The 23,087-nt window shown below is 34.2% G+C and overlaps 3 protein-coding genes across 5 annotated transcripts; all 3 read right to left on the bottom strand.

The window, feature by feature from the left end:
- Positions 1-1,617: 1,617 nt before the first annotated feature.
- On the bottom strand, positions 1,618-6,266 carry LOC140982283 (65-kDa microtubule-associated protein 3-like). Of its 2 annotated transcripts, none has more exons than XM_073448742.1 (13): positions 6,097-6,266; positions 5,401-5,488; positions 5,078-5,284; positions 4,486-4,737; positions 4,194-4,403; positions 3,942-4,097; positions 3,618-3,777; positions 3,386-3,531; positions 3,217-3,304; positions 3,028-3,101; positions 2,871-2,945; positions 2,444-2,747; positions 1,618-2,324 (listed from the first exon to the last, which is right to left on the bottom strand). In XM_073448742.1, exons 2-13 carry the CDS (start codon positions 5,470-5,472, stop codon positions 1,888-1,890), a joined length of 2,181 nt encoding a protein of 726 aa, XP_073304843.1. In that variant the 5' UTR covers positions 5,473-5,488; positions 6,097-6,266; the 3' UTR covers positions 1,618-1,887. The 2 variants fall into 2 exon arrangements, with proteins under 2 accessions (XP_073304843.1, XP_073304842.1); XM_073448741.1 differs by having other exon boundaries at positions 3,386-3,537; positions 6,097-6,264.
- Positions 6,267-9,302: 3,036 nt separating this feature from the next.
- Positions 9,303-11,259, bottom strand: LOC140983576 (putative pectinesterase/pectinesterase inhibitor 24). The gene is made up of 2 exons (XM_073450667.1): positions 10,205-11,259; positions 9,303-10,032 (listed from the first exon to the last, which is right to left on the bottom strand). Exons 1-2 carry the CDS (start codon positions 11,229-11,231, stop codon positions 9,353-9,355), a joined length of 1,707 nt encoding a protein of 568 aa, XP_073306768.1. The 5' UTR covers positions 11,232-11,259; the 3' UTR covers positions 9,303-9,352.
- Positions 11,260-14,627: 3,368 nt separating this feature from the next.
- On the bottom strand, positions 14,628-20,386 carry LOC140983086 (DEAD-box ATP-dependent RNA helicase 7-like). 2 transcript variants are annotated; one of them, XM_073449989.1, is made up of 15 exons: positions 19,780-20,386; positions 19,034-19,168; positions 18,457-18,597; positions 18,249-18,360; positions 18,041-18,111; positions 17,767-17,921; positions 17,519-17,630; positions 16,406-16,507; positions 16,251-16,311; positions 15,987-16,155; positions 15,813-15,909; positions 15,634-15,728; positions 15,254-15,387; positions 14,983-15,102; positions 14,628-14,952 (listed from the first exon to the last, which is right to left on the bottom strand). In XM_073449989.1, exons 1-15 carry the CDS (start codon positions 20,272-20,274, stop codon positions 14,894-14,896), a joined length of 2,058 nt encoding a protein of 685 aa, XP_073306090.1. In that variant the 5' UTR covers positions 20,275-20,386; the 3' UTR covers positions 14,628-14,893. The 2 variants fall into 2 exon arrangements, with proteins under 2 accessions (XP_073306090.1, XP_073306089.1); XM_073449988.1 differs by having other exon boundaries at positions 14,628-15,102.
- Between the last annotated feature and the right edge of the window lie 2,701 nt (positions 20,387-23,087).

Here is a 23,087-nt window from a genome sequence, read left to right as displayed (position 1 = left end):
CTCAAAACATAAATTTCAATTTTCAAGTCGACTTTCAATTTTATCCGGCAAATAACACTCGATTAATTTTTCGTCGAAACCAATTTAAAAAAAATTTGACTGATATTTTTACAAGCTAAAAATCAATGCATTAATCCGTACATATTATAAATGTCAATTAAGCACCATTAATTCCTAAATAGTAGCTGATAATAGTATCCATACCTTTGCAATAGATGACAACTACAAGTTTACAACCATCGACTCCCTTCACTTCTTATCAAATGGTAGGGTGAAGATCTAACCAAAAACTTGTATGAGACAGTCTCACGGGTCGTATTTTGTGAGACATATATCTTATTTGGGTCATCCATGAAAAATTATTACTTTTTATGCTAAGAGTATTAATTTTTATTGTTAATACCGGTAGAGTTGACCCGTCTCACATATAAATATTTGTGAGACCGTATCACAAGAGACCTACTCGAAGATATGAGCTTGGGATATGGATTTTGGATAGCCGTATTCATATTTTAATTAGACGATAATTTGATATCTCAAAACTTATTTTTTAAGATCTTATTTGAATATTTGTTAAAGACCAAATTATTTTTGTATATTTTACAATATCTCAATCATACCTCTATATAACATAACACATAAATTGATTAATAACCAATTATTATTTTTTATTTTTAATATAAATTCTAAGGTTTAATCAAACCTTCTCAATCTCCTTGGTCATGTACTGTTTTTTATGTTAATAAACATTCTGAACAGGAAATAGGAGTTCCTATATTAGTGATTAACTATAAACCCCTTAATAAGGTTTTAAAATGGATTAGACATCCTATTCCTAATAAAAAAAGATTTATTAGATAGACTTGTTAATGCTATTATATTCTCAAAATTCGATTTAAAATCAGGATTTTGGCATATTCAAATTAAAGAATATGATAGATATAAAATTGCTTTTAATGTTTCAATAGGACATTATGAATGTACATTTATGCCCATTGGAATTAAAAATGTCCCTTCAGAATTTCAACAAATTATGAATGATATTTTTTTTTTATCAGTATAGCAGTTTTATAATTGTTTATATTGATGATATTTTAGTATTTTCAAATGACATAGAAACACAGTTTAAACATTTAGATATGTTTAAAAATATTGTTATTCAAAATGGTCTTGTTATATCAAAATCAAAAATGATTTTATTTCAAACAAATATTAGATTTCTTGGTCATATGATTGAAAAATGAAAAATAATTCCTATACAAAGAATTATAGAATTTGGTTCAAAATTTCTTGATATTATAACTGATAAAACTCAGTTACAAAGATTTTTAGGAAGTTTAAATTATATTTCTCCTCATATTAAATATAAACTATATATTATTTGTATATGTTAAAAATAATTAGGTATAACAATAATTGTCATACTTTTTTGGAAATTATCATAACAGAAAATCTAATAGTTAAAAATATATATACATTTTTTAGTTTCATCTTGTTTTATCTAGATATTTTAACCATTTGTTTTTAAAATAAAACTATACAACCTATAAAACTTATAAGTTATTTTAAATAAATTTAGTCAAATATGTCTCGAACAATTTTACGAGACAATACCACAACATAAATCATAGTACATAAAATCATCATTACGTCTAGAACTACATGGCAACCCAGCCGATGAACAAGTTCTGCGAGGTCATTCTACATTGCCTCCACTAGTCATTTAAAGGCCGATTGCAAGGTGTGAAATAGTCCAGCATTCTCATCCACGTTTTGTTGTTATAAGACTATATACACGACAAGAAGAAAATTGAACAGGCATGTCTGGTCTCGATATCCAAGAACTAAACGAATACTGATTAATTCTAGTTATATCAAAATATATGCCTAGGCTTGTATCACATTCATTTGACGTGATCTGGTCAACAGAAATCCAGCTCTCCTCTCCTCAAAAGAGTATTCGATTTCTTCTTCAACTGACTTGGCCACAGATGGAGCGGGTGTTATGGCCATCTTCATTGGGACAGATATAGTTGAAGGTGTTGAAGGTACTGCTGCAGCAATTGTTTGGGGAGTTCTATTCTCTTCATCAGTGGTAGAAATCATTTTGGAAGGAGTACTAAACGGTGCGAGTATCTTCTGTGACATCACGTATTTTTTGTTCAGGTCTTCCATTGTATTTGTTGCGTTGAACTTTGAGGAATCCATGGAAGAAATGGGAGAAAATGGTTTTCGCATAATTGGCGACTCTATTTCACGAGCATTTGATGAGTTCAGGGAGTTCTTTTTTACTGGATGACAAGTTATTTCCATAGCTATCCTCCCTAAAATCAAGAAATGAAGAAAGATTAAAAAAAACAAGCAATTTTTCCATCCACGTCCACAAGTTAATTGTTTCCACCTTAAAGTTTAAAATTAGAGGAGACAGCAGATATCAAATTACCAGATACATCCAGAAACGAACCAGACGAGAGAGTTGAAAATCCATCATCCCTTTTTCGGTCTTGGTTTGTACGATCCCTTCTTTTAGCATTACGTGTATTAGGAGTAGCTTTTGCAGAATGTGGCATATCATCAGACTTTGGAGTTTGTAGCATATGTCCTCCAAGAGAGAGTCTCCTATTGCTTGCACCACCACATGACAATCGTGGAGCTTTCTTAACATTCTGGTTCTTCATAGGGCTTGGTTTTGAACCATAAAGAGCTTCTTGCTCCGTCAGCAACTGTCCCTGAAGTTTTTTCTGATCCTGATGTCAAATATGACACAAAGAGACCAAAAAAAGAAGTGAGTGGGCGTCCACACTGAGAACATAAATTGCTGATTTATATGCAGAAAGCTATAGAGTTCAAGAAAGGAAAACATATTATACTCTCTGTCTTTTGTGCTCAAGTTCTTTTTCTTGCCGTAAAAGTGTATACCCTTCAAGCATTGAAAGCAGACGAACCTGGACATAAATATGAAAATGAAAGGCACTTGTTACTTCCAATTATTACAAGAGATGGTTAAACCTATAAGGTAGTTCTTACGCCATCATAAACAAAGTCAACTCCCTTTTCATTTTCCCATGCTATTGTTTTTGAAGCCAATGCATCCACCATCGCTGTTCCACCAAGAAAGATACAATTACAATGTCAAATTTAAATGTGCATGAGCTACAGCAATTAATTAAGAATGTTGTAAAATGTTGGCCTCTCAATGTGATATACAAATCATACCTGGAAGTTTATTGACCAAGGCGCGAGCTCTTTCAGCTCGTTTCAGGGTAAGATGAGTACCTCTCCCAGCATTATAACGGTTATCATCCTGCATGGGGAAATGAAACATTAAACAACTGCATAGGTTCAAGTCAATCTGTGCCCAATGAAAAATATAAAAACAGCCTACCCTATTATACTCCTCAAGCCAGCTCTCTTCCTCACATGCAGCCTTCCACTTCTCAACCTTTTCAAGAATTTCCTTCCTGCCAAGAGCCTCTTCTTTAACTCTAGCTATTTGAAGCTCAATTTGTTCAAGTACATAAGCAGCATCAACTGCTCCTACGTAGATAAAAATGAAAAATAGAAAGTTAGAATAAGAATTATTTTGCAAGAGAGAAATAACCATGTTAGGTAACAACCAGATTCAATAGCATCTACGGCAATGTCCACTGTGCTATCTGATTCTACGATTAAATGTGTTTTCCTACAAATATCTTCTAGCTCTGCCTTCTTTTTCAAAACAAGCTCCTTCATTTTGCTCACTTTCAACTCTTCCAATCGAGAAACTTCTGTTTTGACCTGGCAAATAGATGATTAATGCTACATTTAGAGCCAGCGTCATCTTATATCAAATGGAACTTTTAGAGCCAACTTCACATATTTAAACCTTAAAATACCAAGCAAGATGTAAACATAAAGGAATTTTCATAACCAGTGCACAACAAAAAATACATTTGACTGACATAAGTAATAAAGTCAGTAGAAAGCATGTCTGGCTCGGTTATCTCATCTTCTGAAGAAGCTACGTTGCACGTAGCTTTCTGAAATAGCTGTTGCTCTTCAATGGGCGTGTCCATCAAATTCCAAAGCTCCAGAAGTGAAGTTGTGAGATCTTGCAACTACAGACATTGAGCAGTCAATAAATTCTGCCTCACGTTAAACATAAATAATGATTACTTATAAGGGTAAAACAACCTATCATTAAATCAATAAACCTGCTGCATTCTGTGAATTTTGGTCTCTCGCAGTCTTTGTATAGCAATCCCCAACTGTTTTATTGTGTCACTGTTAATATTTTTTGAAGCTTCAGAATCCCCCAAACTTGGATGAATCTCATTGACTGTATGCTTGAAATCTAGGCCAAGGACTGAGCACAGTGAGTATAAACAATTCATGTGGTCCATCACCAGCTTCAGGCGTCCATTCTGCAAGAAAAACTTTATATATCTCCAGAAACTTATAAAAAGATTATTTCCAATAGATGATTATGCAAGACATAGACTTAACCTTTTCTTCGTGAAGAACCTGCAGCTCTTTCTGCAATTCATCAAGCTTTCTTAAAGACAAATCAGTTTCATCCATTATAGTGTTAACAGAAGCAAATCCCATTGACCCATTGATTTCATTCTTAATACACTGTATCTTCTCCAGGACCTGTACAAATAGATTTTTGCGATCCAATTTCCTCTTCCGCATCTCCTCTATCTGTGGAAGAATTGCTCTGAGTTCAGCCTTCAAATTTGCTGGGATGTGATCAGACTGCACAAAGAAAGACCAACAATGACAGTAATTCGAATTTTCCAGGTTTGAAATTCATTTAGTTTCATCTATGCTTCTCGAATGCAAACTTTCTAAAAGCACTTCTGATTTCTTTTAGTACATGAGGCAATGTAGCTTGTGGTAAAATTTAATATATTTCATGCCCACATAGGAATTAAAAATCATAAAAGCTTTTGACGAACTCAACAGCTGTCAACTGTTGAGGCCAAGTAAAGATGTCCAAGAATCTAAGTCAATATTTGTGCATTCAACAAAGAAAGGAGCAAGTATAATCAGAATTTAATAACACACAAAAAACTTGGTGATCTCAAAACCTAACCTGCCTAATGTGTACTGGCCGCTCTCCCATTGCCGAGCAGATGGCTGCAAGCTCTGCTTCGGCATCAGCAATATCTTTCCGCAGCTGAGCTCTGCCCCTGTTTGCTTGATCCACTTTCCTTCTGTAGGCCTCTAAACATTCTTGTTCAAGTTCAAGTAACAATCTGTCCCTTTCAGCATCAGATTCCCCCACTTCATCCCATATTATCTGAAAGATTTGCCAACAAGTAAATATAGTTGAAATATTACTATGGCCCAGAGACGGTGCTATCTACAAAAAGACCATAATCAGATTATTCTATCTGAGAATAAGCCAAATAAAACCTGGAGTTCATTCAGAAGAGAGTCACACGTTGTTCCCATTTGTGTAAGCCAGTTGCTTTCACCCTTCAGCATTTTAAGGCAACTTTATCTGACCATCATAGACATTCAATAATAAGATAACAAGCACAATCCATCTCCTGTTATAACTAGTTAACCGTGTAAAAATTTTCAACAATCGGACCAAAATGACAGTGCAAATAAGTCCGATAGGTCAGTAATACATCGAGAAACATTCCTTCAAGAAATAGCAGCAAGCAATTATGACAATATCTATTATCTGAATATTATTTGGTTGCACTCAATTTCGAAGTCTAATAGCTTCGGTATCTTTATCAAACCTCCTGATGCAGACAAATAATACCAACAAGCAAGATGAGCAAAATCCAGCTGAAGACTGAACAAACAATATGCACTTGAGATTTTTAAAAATACATAATGCTTAATATCACTAAATTTACAATAAAACAGTAACAAAATCCCAAATAATCAGCAAAGGACGAGACCCTTCATGATTTGGTTTGCAGACTCTGTTGTATCCAAAATCAACTTAAACAGGTCACAACTATACCTGAGCATATAAATTTCGGAAAAAATAACATTCCATTACAATTAATCAATTAAACCGACAAAAAAAAACATCAACTAATCTTCAACAAAATTGCAAAAATAGCATCCAATTTAATATCAGAAACGAACCCAGATCCAATAACACAGCTCAAAATCAAAATCCAACAGCACGGGAATATTTGCTTGAGTATGATTTTCAGGACAGATTAAAAAGAAAATCGACCGTTGAATCGTAAGCACAACTGTAGGACACAAATGATAAAGGGTTCAAATTGGAGTGAGTGAAGTGGGCAAATGGAAAATTCAAATTTCAAACATTTTTGACTTCACCAGCCGTGACATTTAGTAGATGACAGGCGGGTAAGAATTTGCCACGTTGAAATAAAATCCACGAAGTTAGATGACAGTGAATACGTTTAAAATTAAATGGGCTCGTGAAGTCATGAACATAAGCGTTTGAGTAGGGATGTAAATGAAAATATTCGAGCACAATAGGACGAAAAATTTAAGATTGATTTAGTTTCATTCTATTTCTAATATGTTCGTGACCTATTTAAATTATTGTTCAAAAATAAATACTCTAAATACTCAAAAAAAATTATTTAATATATAATTGTATTATGTTAATAATATATTAAAGCTCGAAACTATCTAACAATATAATTTAGATTTATAAAATTTTTTTAGGCTTCGTACTGCTATTGGGAAGTACTGCTTCTAGAAGGCTTCATGGAATCTATGCCAAGGTATTGGTTCTGCTTTCAAAATGGGAGGTGAAATAGTTTTCCACCATTTTCTCGCCTTGATTATCTTCAAAAAGTGGAACGACAATGCCCACCTTGAGTTTTTCTATGACATCTAGCAGTTAGAGATGAGTCTCTATGTTTTTTAGCCAGTTTTAGCCAACTTCTGAGTCTGATTTGCTATCGAATATTTGGACTGGTTCTTACTCAAGGACTTAGAGTGGTACTTGATTCCGTTCGGTTGGGGTATTGGCGGTGGTGTTGGTTGGCATTTGAGTTTACTAACCTCGTAGTTTTGTCGCCACAATAGTTGCAATGACCACTAAGTCTTCTCAACTAAGGCCAAATCTTGGTGATGATAGTGGTGGTGGTGGTGGTCCTCGGTTTCCACTTATTTTCCCATCATTATTGTTATTGGCATAACACATATTTCAGTTATTCTTTGGTGTTCTTCATGTCATTTCGTACAAAGACACAAGTTTGTAAGACTGACAAAAAATAGATGTACGAAATATAAAAAATATTAATATGTTTAGAAATTCAAAGTTCAATACATGTTGAATGATCCAATTTTAATAATTCATAGTGAAATGATTCAAATTTAATAATTTTACGTTGACTCCAGTATATAAATAAACTGATTTCTTTATTGATTTCAAAAGAAAATTTATACAATCAAGGGATTTCAAAGGAAAATAGATTGAATATCGTTATTACAGTAGACGACTAGACAACACAACCTAACATAAAATATCTCAATTTCATAACTCTTCGTTATATTTTTCTTTCATGGGATCCTCCTCTAGATCTTCTTCGGGATCATCTTCTTCTTGTACATTATCCAATAGCTGTTACATATGCTCGAGTTCATTTGGTCGATTGATGATTTATTTATTACAATTGAATTCTTGCTGGAATTAGTCACCTCACGGCCTTTAAGCATGGTAATTGTTGAACCAGGTCTTAGACGTGGCTAACATTTGTTGCCAAATGATTGCAACTCTTTCTTGAAATCTTTGAGTTGCTTCTCCACAAAATTTACTGTCGAAAGAGATTCGTGTAAGATTTTGAAGGCCTAAAATATAGAATTTGGCTGGAAAACGGCTTACATCATGGCAAAGTGACGTGTATTGCTTGTTAGGACTTTTCAGGTCATAATGCGTAAGTTTTTGTCAAAAATTGATGTCGCCAAATTTTATATGAAATCCCAGTCGGATTATAAACTTGGTTTCGATCTGATACCACTTAAATGTTAAGTCCAGATTTCCAGAACATGACTCCGACAAACATTTTGTTAACATGCACCTACTAGTTCAATCCTTCCTTCGGAGGTTTTCAGTAGTTTTATAATTTCAATAATACTGTCATTTACTCACTATTATATGTGTTATTTGACCATAATGTGACTGCTTAATGAGGCTGTTTAATGTCTGAATAAAATGGCTGAGTAAATGTACAGTTATGGCTCTGAAATTTCAAATTCCTAGGGAATGGAGGAGGTTTAGGTCTCGGTTCTCACACATTCCGTATAAAATCAATGGTTCTTGTTCAAAGTATTTTAATGCGTTCTGGCGTGCCCATATTCCCAACAAAGTAAAAATTCACGTTTGGAGGGCTCTGTTTGATGCCTTACCACCGGGAGAACACCTTGCTGCACGAGGGATCCGGCTTCATACTATTTTCCCTATCTGTAATAAAGGGTCAGAAGACCGCAGCCATGTTTTTTGGGATTGTAAATATGCTCGTCAGATACGGCACTTGTCTGCGTTGTGGATTCTGTTGGAACCATTTAAAGGTGGGAAGTTTTTTGACCTTTTTTGCGGGTAGTGGACAATGGATCAGGGGAGGATGTTGGAAGTTTTGTGATGATCGTCTGGAGTATATGGCAGGCCAGAAATAAGGGTGTTCACGAGCACTTACGTTGAGGCATCAGAAACTTTAGCACTTGCTAATACTTTCTTGGGGAATTTCTTGCTCTGTAATTCGCTCATTGCTCGTTCTTGCACTTCAGTTCACAGAGCAGGTGGAGTCCTACTCCTAAATATGTCATTAAAGTGAAACAAGTCTGTCGGCTCCATGATCGGATGTGGGAGGATATCACATACTAAAGAAAGAACGTGATGGGAGGATCTGCCGTTCTTTGGAGTGGGCATTGTTGGGAGAGATGCTGATGGTTTGGTTCTTTTTGCACTTGGGAAATTTAAGCCAGGTCATTTTGATTCACTTATAGCAGAAGCTCATGCAGTTCTTGAGAGGTGTGAATTGAAGCATCCCTTCGGTGTGGCCTCCCCATAATTGAGATAGTGGAAACCGACTCCGTTTCTGTAGTGAATGCACTCTCGTCCATTGCTCCTCGCGCACCTGCTGCTCCAATCCTTCACCAGATTTCTAGCTTGGAAATCTCATCCAGTTCTCTCATCTAGATGTACAACGTAATTTTGTTTGGGACTTGGGAGTATCATCTCCCTTTTTGGTTTAGTTCTGTTCGTAACAATCGACCACTTTGACGATTAGTATACATCTTGTTTATTTCAAAAAAAATTACAAATAATGAAAAATGGGTATAAAATTATATATGAAAGAAATTATCAAGAAACAATAAAATGATAGCACAAAATTCTAACTGATCGATTGGAAAAACTTTAAAGACCCGATTTGTAAGTCACTCCTGTTGCCGGAATCCATTTGTCCCCTTGAATGAACGGCCCAACTGTAAACTTCTTAACCTGTCCAGCATTGAGATTCAGCTTCAAACCCTTCCAGTTAACCCTGTTCTTGGTCACAGCACCAGGCCCCGAGTTCTGAAACTCCGCATAATATATAGTGCTGGGTGCTGTTGTGCCAACCCAAGGCAACCACCCCTTGGGATCGATGAAGCTTCCGATCGAGTTTCCAATGTAAACAGTGGTGGAGTAGTTCTTCCATGGCCGACCCAAGTAACTGCTGACTCCGGCAAGGCTAGCAGCAGGTGTAATGTTGCAGTTCTGGATCGAGATACCGGTGTTCTGATTCGGGTCGAACTTGCCTTGGGCAGTTATCGTGTTCTGCTGGCCAGGCATGGGTTTCTTGGGCAGAATGCTGCAGTTTTGAATGACGACGGCCGAGTTTCCAAAGATGAAGTCCACGGTGCCATAGATATTGCATTGGCTGTAGAATTGGCGGTTGGAGTGGACGTAGAGTGTGTCTTGGAAGGCGTCCATGGTGCAGCGGTAGAAGATGGAGTAGTCGGCGGTGGACATGAGGGCCACTGCTTGATGTTTGGCCGGACCGGCGTTGTTGCGGAATCCCATATCTCTGGCCATGAAACCTTGCCCCAGCACAGCTTCCAAATTAAAGGACCACAAAAAAAAAGTCATTAGTCTCTGTGTTGATCAATTATTTATTACATTGATCATCAAATGTTTTTTTGATTTATGATTATGAGATGTCACAGTGAGGGTATTGTGTGAGTTTTGAACATATATTGAGTACTAATATATTCTCATGAGGTTTACCAAAAGTTGCCGATTGAAAAGTGGGAGTGCCATCAATAACGTTAAGACTCCCGGAAACAATGGTAACTTTCTCCCCATCACCAAACATCATCACATTCCATTTGGACTTCTCGACCTTCACATTCTCATAATAAACACCCTTTTTCACGTATATAACAAATCTATTCTTGCTTTTGTCAGGAACAGCCTTAAGTGCTGCCTTAATGGTCTTGTAGTGCCCCGACCCATCTTTAGCCACCACGGCGTCCGGCTTTATACTAGAACTCTTAGTTTGCAGCAGTCTCCTATCTCCAAAAGATAGCCATTCTGGTGCATCATCAAGATTCAGCAAACGACGTCTCCCGATCGATCCCATCGTAGCAATAGACTCAAATGAGCTAAAAATTGCAAGACTGTTGCTTGTGTACTCGTTTGAGTTCTTGAAGTTACCGTTCGTGAAGATCTTGACTTCGTTTGATGCATTCTCCAATTCATCCATGCATGTTTTCTGATAAGTTCCTGCAGAACTTAACCATGTTTGCAAGTCATCGAATGCTTCGAGCAGATTTGTGTTTTTCGTGGATATGGAGTTGTTGAGGTGATCTAGAGAGAGTGAGAACAGTTCTTCACAGGTTTCTATAGCGGAGAGTGTAGAATTATCTGTGATATTGAACTTTTTGCTGACATTTTCGGCGAAATTCGTGGAGGCTTTGGCGAGTTCATCTATAGCCACTTGGACTGATAATTTGAAAAAATCTTGAGGCTTGAAATTGTTAGATTTCATCAATGGTACCATGCTGTTGTAACATGAATCGGGATACAATGTAAGGTTGCACATGGCCTTGATAGGTGACGAAAGCGACGTATCTTCGGCTCCAGATTTCTTGTTGTTGGTTTCTGAAACTCCTACCACGGTTGCTACCACGACGGCGACAAGAACGATGGAAGACATGACAATGATTGCGATTCTTCTGCGCGTTTTCCTTCTTGCGACTAGCCTTTCTTGTTCGGCCTCGTCGAGCTTGTCATAAGGGTTGATGGGAACCATGGTACAAGAATATTCTATATAATTTTATGTTTTTGTTTTGGGGAAAATGTGGTTATGTTGGAATATGGTGAAATGATCTTTATATATATATGCAAATGTGGTGCGTGCATTTCTTCTGTATTGCAAACGCGGATTGATTAACGTGGGAGGCATGAAGGCATTGACCAAAATTCTAAGTGCTGCTCATGTTTTGAATTGTGAGTTTCTTCAGTATACATGAAGTTAAGTTAACATATAGTCAGATAGATTTATGCAATAATTAAAATTAACAATGATATAATTGTTAAACTAAAATTATAAAAGTTGTCGTAAAATGTTCTGTTTCAAAATTTGTAATTGTATCATTAAAATCTTGAAAGTTGAAGTTAAATGTAAATTTATCATGATTCTATTGTATAAAATATAAAAGTATAAGAGATGGATAAAGTTTTCATTATGAATTATTAAATTTGTTTTATTGTATATATACATTTCACAAAAACGCCGAAAAGTTGGCTTTTATGTTTCTTTAAAAAGATTAAATTATTAAGATAGAAAAAAAAGAAAATATCATATGTTTTATTGGACATAATGAGATATATATGAAGAAATTTGTTAAAATAATGAGATATAATTGTATAGAGATTTTAGATTTTTCATTTTGGCAAATTTTAATTGAAGATATGACATATTTTTAAATGAATCTATATATATATAAGAAGTTTACCGACTAAATTTATAGTTAGTTAATGTACAATTTGATTTTCTTAAATATGTGGCAGCACAAAACTCTATCTATATTAAACGACAATTTGACGTGAGAGACTACACCTAATTGAGTACCTATAGGTCGGGCTGTTAAGCTAATTAGTTCGATAAATGACTAGTCTCACTGTTAATACTATCTTATATCATTTATATATCGATCTTATTCATTTCATACCGTTAGCTCTGTCCCCAGTAGAGAGAATCTTATCATATAAGATCTGACGTTTTTTTTACGTCTCATCTGACCAACGAGATGAAAAGACGCAACACAACGTCTTTAAATTCTTCCCAGAATGAAATACATTCCTCCAAATTAAATTTTATTAATCCATATGCAACTTAAGAAATTTCATTGTGTATACTAAGTCAAAATGTTGGTCATGAACATGAAATAATTAAAACTGAATTATTTAATTGATTTTTATTTTAATATTACTTTTTTCCGATCATGAATAAGAATAAATGCTTTAAATTTATAAAAAGTCAATGAAGAAGAAACCTACTTATAGACTCCTCTAACTCTAATGAATTGAAACTTTATTCGACAATAATTTACGCGGATCCAGCGATTGCCGGGGGGGGTGGGGGGGGTGGGGGCGATTTTGAATAAACTTTACATTTATTATTCAATAATTTAAAACATCGATATGTCGTCCATTTAAATATATTGTGAAGTCAAACTATTGGTTAAATAAAAAGAAGAAAATTGATTAACATTGAAAGTAGAATATGCCAGTAGGGTCAGTGTTATCGGATTCGGGTAATTATAATCGGATATCCGATATATGACCAGAATAATATTAGATATCCGATAATCAGGTGTACGAATAATGTCGGGTGCCCTATAAACCTGGTATTTTAAAAATAATTTAATATCGTAATTTGTAATAAAAATAGAAATAGAAATGTAATCAAAATATAAAATATATTATCTATTGGTTAGATTTGTTTGAAGGGAAAGTAATTTATATATAAACAAAAAAATAAGTAAGTTTATAATTTTGATGATATTTATATTAATATACTTAAATATATTTATTGATAATTATGATATTACGGGATATTATATATTGTAATATTGACTTGTATATATTGATATAAAAATTAAAAAGAATATTTTTTTAATAAAAGTAAACGAGTTTGGTTTTTGTCTTGGTTTTGTTTAAATATCATGGTTTGGAAATTTATATAGTCGAATATAACTTCTATAATTTCATTATTTTGGTATAATATTAGTTTAATTCTTTATAATGTAATGTTGTGATTTAAAGTAGTGTTTATTATAATTAATTTATAATTATTGTATAATAATAAATTCAAAGCAATTAAAAAAAATTAAACTTTAATAACGCGAGTACCCGATAGAGAAAAATTTACCTGATTCGACCTGACACATATAATTTGGGGTTGGGTATTGCTTAAACCCGAAATTTTTGAAAAATAATCTGACCCGATCGGATCTGATCAGGTATCGGGTACTCGTATCTGAATCCCCACTCAGAGATGCCATATTTTGGAGCCAATTAAAACAAAAGAAAAAGCTTCAATATAACAAAGAGGAGGAAATGGATTAGGCAATGCAATTTAGTTTGTGTTTAGTAAAGGTATGTGTATTCAATTAATTAGTTACGAACCGAACATAATTTGATAAAATCGAATGTACCAAAATTTTTCTGAGTAAATAGAGCCGACCAATTTTGTAAAATTATTATTGTTTTTGTGTTTCCAGATATTATATAAACAAAAATAGATGGTGCCAAAAAAATTTTAGTACTCCTATATATGTCAATTTTTAATTTTTAGTTTGACCCAAATATATAAGCTTATATACATATTTAGCAATATTTCTTCTATTATTTTCTTAATATACCTCTATTTAATTTGAAGTCTTGCAATTTACTAACTATGAGATAGATAACGAACCATTTATATAAACATTCATTAAAAAAAAATAAAATTTGAATTTGTTTGTATAATTAATATTTTCAATGAATTTTCTAGTTTGTGTGGAAAAAAACATGCCTAATAATTGGAATGGATGTAGTATATATATTATATAGTTTTTAGGAGTTGGAGTGTTATAAATTGTATATTTCTATCCTTTCATTCTCGTCTTCTTCATATATTAATCTAGGTCTAATATTTACTAGTTGGGCATTATTTCAGTTACACAAAAATCAAATGAGACAATCTTACAGATCAATTTTATGAGTCAGATATCTTATTTAAATCACCTATGAAATTTTTTTATTTTTTATGTAAAAAATATTATTTTTATTATAAATATAAACATAATTGACTTATCTTACAAATAAATATCTATAGAACAATTTCACAAAATACCTGCTCTTTCGGTTAATAGACTGTACCATAGTATTTTTTTAAAAAATATTAAATTTAAAATAATTTTCAAAGCAGATAAAAAGCCCAAATAAACAGTTAACCAGAAGTGTTAAATTACTTCGAACATTATCAGAAGTAATCAAACACTTTTGATCAGCTACTTATTTGTTGTTTTTATCTGTCTAAGATGGTGAATAGACTAATATCATCTAGAAATATTTATAATTTAACATATTTATTTTAATTTTTGTTATAAATATTCAAACTAAAAATTAAAGATAACTAACAAATAATATGAGCCAGCAATTAACAAGTCTAACATGTTAAATACATTAATTTCGAGTACGAGTCGTAAAGGATATTGGTTTATGTTTAAATGGGCTGGGATGAGCCTTGACAAGTTCTTGGTATGGATAGCACTTGAATCTAATGAAAATCAAATTACCATAAGAAAACTTAGAACAAAATATGGAGAAAGAGCAAGACAAAATAATAATCCATAGTATATTCTTCAGGATGACAGATTCTATGCCCCATTAGCATGGTAGTGCTAAGTGAATAAGTCTAGGTTTTCACCATTTGCGGCCGCTATTTCCACGACCTCTTTGTCCACGTCTATTAGAAAATCCACCTCTCCCACCTCTCCCTCCAGAAAATCCACCATTTCTCCTACCCGAGTAGCCGCCGCCTCCAAATCTTCCGCCACTTGCCTGCTCTTTTTGTTGCAAACTAGGCAAAGATTTCACTACCTCTAAACTCACCCCAGCAGCATTTTCCTGGCCTGCAACCCCACAATGCAGAAAGCGTTTAAATTCCACTGGGATATTTGTAAACTATCATGGAAGTTCAAAATAATCACTTGAAAGATTTGAAGGATTCTTTAATTGTCAACGACTACACGAACAACAAAAATAAGATGGTAGGAACTTAACCAGCAAGGAACATTTCCAGGTCTTCGGCAGCCACATCAAACACCGCACCATTCCCATTAGATGTTAAAGAAAGTCCTTTAATTGACTCAACCTTCTTTTCAGGCAAAAATCTCCGTAGAACCCCGTATGCAAAACTGGCATATTATGGTGTTAGAAAAAAGAACAAAGTAAAAAATATATCAACGAAACTAATGAACTAGACAAGCACAACTGTCTTCTCAAGACAAATAATAAATATGTGCCACAAGTTGCAAACAAATAGAGAATATTGTTTCATCAAAAGTATCTGTCCAGTGAGGAGGCTTTCAACACGTTATAGTTCACATTATGTCTCAGCACACCAAGTATAAGTTAAAGAAAACGAGATAGCAAAAACTCACGACGGTGAGTGAATGGGCTTTCCACATTCGAGAAGAACGGTGACATTGTTCTCCATGGAAGTGAGAAGTGATCTACTCTTGATCTCGGTATAACCCTGCATAACAAAGAATAAAACTTGTGTCAACAGACAAATTGACCCAGTTTCCCACCAAAACAAGGAAAAGGAATGAAAACTTACGGCGGCCTTGGCCAGTGCCTTAGCTAGTAGTTCTGCTGGTGATAAATCAGATGAATTCAGCAGCTCCTCAGCAGCAGCCTTGAAAACGGGAATGACACTGCAAGTTGTAGAGTATATTAACATTGTGTTCAACATCAACAGTAAGCACTTACTTAAAACTTTCCTGGAGCATACCTATCAGAGATCTCAGAAATTTTTTCAGCAGCATCTGCACCAGCAGCTTTAGCTATATCTGCTGGCTGCGGAGCAGAAATGTGTTCAAATTTGACACCTGCTTCTCTTTCAATCCTAGAAAAGTTTGATTTCCTGGGATCATAAAGCATTACAGCAACACCAGATTTACCTGCAGGAAATAGCAATAAGCACCCTAACAATCAAACTCAAAATCAAAACAAATTCAGAATGCAAAGGACACAATATTTATATTAATCAACTTACCTGCTCTCCCTGTTCTTCCAGACCGATGAATATATGCCTCTACATCACGAGGAGGCTCACACTAAATCATAAGAAGTATTTTGTCAGATGTGATACAGAATAAAGCAATAAAAGAATATCCTTTATCTCTGGTTAAGATAAGAAAATATTGAAACCTGAATGATTAACTGGACATCATCAATATCCAATCCACGTGCTGCAACATTTGTAGCCACAAGTGTTGAAAATTTGCCTGACCTAAATCCAGAAAGTGTGACCTGAAAAAGCATAAGACAAAATACGTAAAAAAATGCTGGAGTGTGATCTTTAAATATTTTTTATGCATAGTGATCAAACGTGGCCTGGGTTATTACCAACGCGCAGAACTTGAAACCGAGGCATCCGAGAGATGCAAAAGTGTTAGCTTTAAAGAAGTGGCCACTATTTTGCAGGTAAATAAAAATTAACTCAAGCCCAACCAAGTTTGAAGCCCAATTAGCAAAGCCCATGTCTACTTAATGATAAAAAACCCTTCATGCATGACTTTTCATCTCCCTCGGCCTCAAGTTTTATCTGTTTTGCTCATTGCATTTGGCTCCTGTTTTTTCCAGCCCCATAATCTTTCACCAAATAATATCTTTATTCCTACCGAATATCATATATTACAGAGCGCTGCTACGTGAAGGACTGAAGGTTAGCAGAATTAATTTTGTTAACTTTGCTGGATCGGAGAGACAGAAACAAACAGGTGCAGCACTGCAGCTGGAGAAATCTTGAACGCTTTAAGCTATGTGAAGGTTAGCACTTAGTAGAACTAATTTTGTTGACCTTCCGTTCTCAACCACGAAGTAAAATATTTTCATGAAACTAGCTCCTATTTAACATTTTTCCATATAAACCAACATATTTATATTGTTTGCTATGTTTGTGAAAAATATTTAATTTATATAATATTATAATATAAATAACTTTATATATATTGAATTTTAAAATTTATGCAAATAATTCGATAAAGCGAGCACTCCGCCTTGTCCCTTGCGCCTCAAGCTCCAGGGTATCTCGCGCCTTGCAGCAGAGAATATCATGGTAATAACAATTCCAGTGTCTAAGTAGGAAAATCGACAAGCAGCAATAGTATAAAGTCCAGAAATGGAAGTATAAAGTCATTATCGGAGGATTATACTATACATGGAGAAACAACTAACGGTGAGGAAAAACAGTTTTTAACATCAATACTGACTTTTTAAGTAAATAACAAGAGAAATTGGAGACCAAAACAAGAATCTTACCTCACGTGTGGCCTGCTGTATGTCACCATGCAAAGCACGAGCTCCAGGCAGTAATCCAGAAAGCATTGAAGCAGAATCCTTGGTCTCCGTAAAAATAATAGTGCGTCCTCCACTAAATTAGTTATTCCATGGACAGAAAGGTGAGTGAAAAATAAAACGGAAAAGATGAAGACGCTTACAACCGACCAAAATGTTAGCTCTAAAAATATAGATAAATTATTTCTTAAAGTTTCTAGAAATAGACCTACCTACTGTAGCAGCTAATTATATCAGGTATAAGCTGTGATCTGGCAGAACTTGAACAAGGAAGAACAATATGCCTCACATTGGTGCTAGCCTTCATTTTCTCATTGCCAACAAGGTCGGCAGTCTTCTTACCCGGTTTTAAAAATTTAGTTGAAATCTGGCATACAAGTACAAGTCTTGTCAGAATACTGAAATAACAATATTAACAGAAAGTAATGTTGGCAATCACAATACTAATAAAGTAATGAAAAGATTTTCAAGGAAATAATAAAATACCTTCTTCACCCAGTCTGGTAAAGTGGCACTAAAGAGCAATGTCTGGACTTTACTAGCATCCTCTACCTTGCCTTCAAATTAAATAATAACGAGAGATAAGCAGTAAATAATTATATAATAGGTTACATCCCACCAAAGAATCCAAAATAAGAAGGAAATATGGGGCCTAAAGTATAGAACGTTTCCATCCCAAGTTTTTCCAGCATACCTAAAATAAGCTCAACGTCTTCAACAAAGCCCATCCTCAACATTTCATCAGCTTCATCAAGTACTCGAAATTTTAGTGCCCCGAAATCAAGATTTCCCCTTTCTATGTGATCCTGTGTGATGATTCCAGAAATTCAAAAGCAAATTTAAACTTGCATTATATTGTACACTAAACAATAATTTAAAAGATGCATTATTTGGAAGTATACCTTGATACGACCAGGAGTACCAACAACTATATCGACACCTCTTTTCAATTGAATCTGTTGTGGCTGGTAGGGAGAACCCCCATACAAGCAACATGAATTCAACCCTAATGCCCCACCATATACTTCGAAGTCAGAAAACACCTATGACCATATTAATAAGAAATATGGGAAGGAAAAAACATAAGACTGTGAAACTAAGAGTAAAAAAAAACTAACACAATTCTCAGGGAGTAGGGAAAATAAAGTAATTGCTATTGTACTCAAAGATATGTTTGGATCTGGGATTCAGAATTCAACCATGGAAAATGATGAAAAAATTAAAAGCAATAGCATAAAAAATCAGATCCCATCAATATTTCCTCTTAAGCAAAACATGGTTAACTCGAAATGAACTTCCATAATGTAACTAAGAATTATGAAAAAAATGTAACACACCAATGATTAGTAAATGTCCCTAGTAATAACAATTGTGAATGCATTTCGTCTTCGATTTCTTTTTAAACTAAAACAATAATCTTTTTCCAAATTTTCTTTCAACAAAAGTCAAATGTCTGAACTAAGCATATTAAATAAATACCTGAGTGGCCAATTCCCTAGTGGGCAAAAGCACAAGAACGCTAGGTGCCCTTCCGTAGCCAGTCTTCCGGGATGCTTTCGCAGGTCCACTTGTCAATGATTCCAACATTGGTAACACGAACGCCAATGTTTTACCCTATAAAAATTTCGGGATATGTTAAATAACTATTTTCAGAACAAAACCCAAAAAATATGTGACATATCCATGTGCCCATTCAAGGAGATCTCGGGTTACTTTCATACTTGGCAATTACAAAATAACATTAAAACAACTGACAAGATTTTGAGATTTTCTCATAAGCAACTTGTGTATTTCTGGGGATGCTTATTGATGAACAAGTAGACACCCCAGACTCACAGAGTCATATTCATTCAGAAAGTTTCCAAGTTGACATAAATCTACTATAGTTGTTCCAACTCATCATCTTAAAACCTCAAATTTTGGTTTTTTCCAGTAGAGATAAAAATAAAAATATAATGAAAGATAATGTTTCAGGTTAGTCAATGAAAATTACTGTCCAACATGAACCAACTATTAAAATCCAATATTTCTGGAATAACAAATAAACTTGCAACTGTGAATTCTACGAGAAGTATATCCTAACAAAGTAAAAAGCTGCCATAACTCAAATTGCTATGCAAAATAACATAAAAACCTTAACATAATGCTTCTTAAGAGGTAAAGATAATAAAAATAATCACAATCCATCCTATTCGCATAAAAAAAAACCAAAATAGAATTCCAACCTGACCAGTACGTGCCCTTCCAACCAAATCTGAGCCATCAAGAATAGTATCGAACGTCATTGCCTGAATAGGAAACAACGACTCAATCCCCTTATTCTTTAATGCCTTCCTCAGTGGTTCTGAAATCCGGAAATTCTTCACGGCAGTAGGGTTCTCTTTCTCCTCATCCTCATGCAATTTCATCTTTTTCTGCTTACCCAAATCATTGATGGGCTCGCCAATCTCCGAGCTAGTCTCGCTCCTCTCCTCCGTGCTATCGTCCATCTCGACTTCTAACGCCTTCCGCTTCTTCTCTTTGCTCTTTTTCAGAATGATATTGGAATTTGAATCATCGGGATCCTGCTCGGAGGTTTGTCTCGTCTTATTGCTGGATTTTTTCTCTTTCTTCATATTTTTCTTAACGGAATCATCACCATCCAAGGAGAAAGTTTCAGCTTTGTTCAATTTCTTCATCTTGGAGGAGGACAGTGATTCTGCTAAACCAATCGAAGGCATTGCAATCTATATCCTCACCTCCAGAGGAATCGGGCTCTCTGCTGCAAGGAATTTGTCAACGTCGCGCGGGAGCAGATGAGACCAAAGAGGAGGAAATAGGGTTTTAGTAGTAGGGTTCGCAAAGGTCGAGAGACAAAAACGGCGTCGGATAAAGTGTTGTGGTGAAATTGGGCCTGGATTATTAAACTTTGTTTTTATAATTCTTGGAAGCCCAATGATATTGGGTTGTCATCAGGCCCATCCATTTGGATACATTCTTCAAAAAAACAAAGCCATTCTTAATCTTTTTTTCTTATTTAAAATTAAAAAGAATTAAATGATTATAGTGACGAATTAAAAAATATATCGACATGGCCAACGATGTAGCTTGTTTGAGTCGGATATCGTGAGGGTTGTTATGCCATTTTGAAGGATACAATAAGGGTTATTTTGTAATTCTAAAAAATTAAGAATTATTTCGTATATAATTAAAAATGATGTTCATTAAAAACAAGCTAGATATTGTCCTATTGCTATGTGATTAGGTGAGCTCCAACATATGATCAAACGCAGCTGAACTGCTACTAAACCACATGGGGATATTAAGATTGAAACTTGGACATAACTCAACCCCAAAAATTAGCTCAAGGGGGGAGGATTGTCCAAGCCCATATATGCAAGTCACATGTATTTTATCCATCCGATGTGGGATAACTAACACACCCCCCTCACGCCCAGGAATGAATATCTGGAGCGTGAAGTTTGCAAATGACCCAACTATGGGCAGAACGGATGGTACAACACATAACGGTGGAACCTGGCTCTGATACCATATTAAGATTGGAACTAGGACCTAACTCAACCCCAAAAGCTAGCTCAAGGGGGGAGGATTGTCCAAGCCCATATATGCAAGTCACAGGTATTTTATCCATCCGATGTGGGACAACTAACAGAGGAGGGCCTGAAAGAAATTACTAATATATTATCAAATATATATATAGTTGATATGAAACTGGATATGTTTGATTTAAGTCGATACTCCGACGAGATAGAGCTAAAAACAAAAAAAAAAAACACAAATCTATTACATCAAGGCCCAATTTTGATGAGTTGGGGTAAAAAAAAAACTCAAAATTTAATTAATTATTTTCTCTCTGTAAGATTATATGTTAAACTTTATATTGTAATAACCCAAAGCTAATTAATTATATAAATTATCTGAGGTGTAGAAAAAAGTATCGTAAAATCCACGTTGTGGGAATCCCTTTTTCTTCTCGACATTTGTGAGAGGGGAGAGGAAAATTGAGAAAATAGATTTTCCAATCCAAATCCTGTAAAATCCTTGGTCGAAATTCAGATTGTATTTGTGATCCAGTCGAAAAGAATTATATTTTAAGGTAAGTATTTTGTTAATATATTGATTTTTCTCTCATAACACTGTTAAAAATGATATTTAAAATTATATTCGTGTCCAAAAATACTTGTTATATAGTTTCAAACTCGTTATAGTCTAGACATTAATTATTACGATGTTAATAATAATAATAATAATAGACACGAATCAATTTTGTGAGAGAAATATTATATTTGAGTCGTCCATGAAAAAATATTCATTTTTATGCCAAAGTATTGTTTTTTATTTTAAATATGAGAGAGTTGACTCGTCTCACGAATAAATATCCTCAAGTCTGTCATATAGGTGTTATAGGGTCCACATATATCTAGGATGGAAAAAATGTCTAAATGTTTAAACGCAATGTACTTTTTTGAATGATATATTTGAACGATCACTTGGCCTCCCTTAACCAAACATAGTCATTTTCGTCAAATTTCAAAATGAATGAGAACTCCAATATACAGATAATTTTATCATAAAAAATAATTTTTTTCAAATCTTGCACCATATATTCTTCAAATTAAAAAATGATTATTATTTGTAAAAATGGAAAAATTGGGATAGTAGGAATAACTAGCTCAATTAAACTTGATGGAATAACTATACCCATTACATAGAAATAGTGTCATTCCCATTCTGTTTCATTCCAATGGCAAATCAAACACAAGTGTCCCCTCGAATTGATGAACTTATTTTAAAAAAGTTAAAATGTTAATGTGTACGAGATTTTTTATTGTCAAAATTACCAAAAATGATATAATACTATGAGTTAATGTAAGTAGTAATATATATCACAATAAAAAATAGAATATAACTTTATTTTAAATTCAATTAAAGACAAAGTGAATATTTTTTTGTCAAAATTATGAGAGTTTATAAGCTATAAAATAACTTATAAGCTAAGTGAAACATCATCTTAGCATTAACCAGACCAACTCAAATGGATTGTGTCTCGGACTCTCATATGATTTTTTCTTGTGCTATAGTTAAAAAAAATTCAAAAGTTGTCATACACATTGGTAGAATCATGGTGTCACACTTATTTTTTCAACTATTACGAATGATGAAGTAATATATAATAATCAACTTTGGTTATAGAACTGATGAAGTAAATTATCATTTTTAGACTTTACGACTACATGCACCCTTTGAATTCCAAGTAAATGGTCCAAGTCTTAGTGACATAATTGTTTGGAAACAAATTTCCCAAGTAATCTTTTAGGCATAATTGTATGGTAACAAAATTTCCAAGTAAATGGTCGAAGTATTAGTCACATCCACTTTCGGCCATTGACTCATCACCAATACTCCACTACCATTTACTATATTAAAGACTTCATTTTTGTCGTCACAATGACAAACAACGTAAGTATATACTCAGATGACCAGCTCTATATTCATTCTTATGTGTTGTATATTTAATTTCCATATGATACAT

This window comes from Primulina huaijiensis, chromosome 8, assembly GCF_012295235.1.
Source record: "Primulina huaijiensis isolate GDHJ02 chromosome 8, ASM1229523v2, whole genome shotgun sequence".
NCBI lineage: Eukaryota > Viridiplantae > Streptophyta > Magnoliopsida > Lamiales > Gesneriaceae > Primulina > Primulina huaijiensis.
The sequence above is the reverse complement of the archived record's forward strand: the minus strand, read 5'-3'. Positions and strand labels throughout refer to the sequence as shown.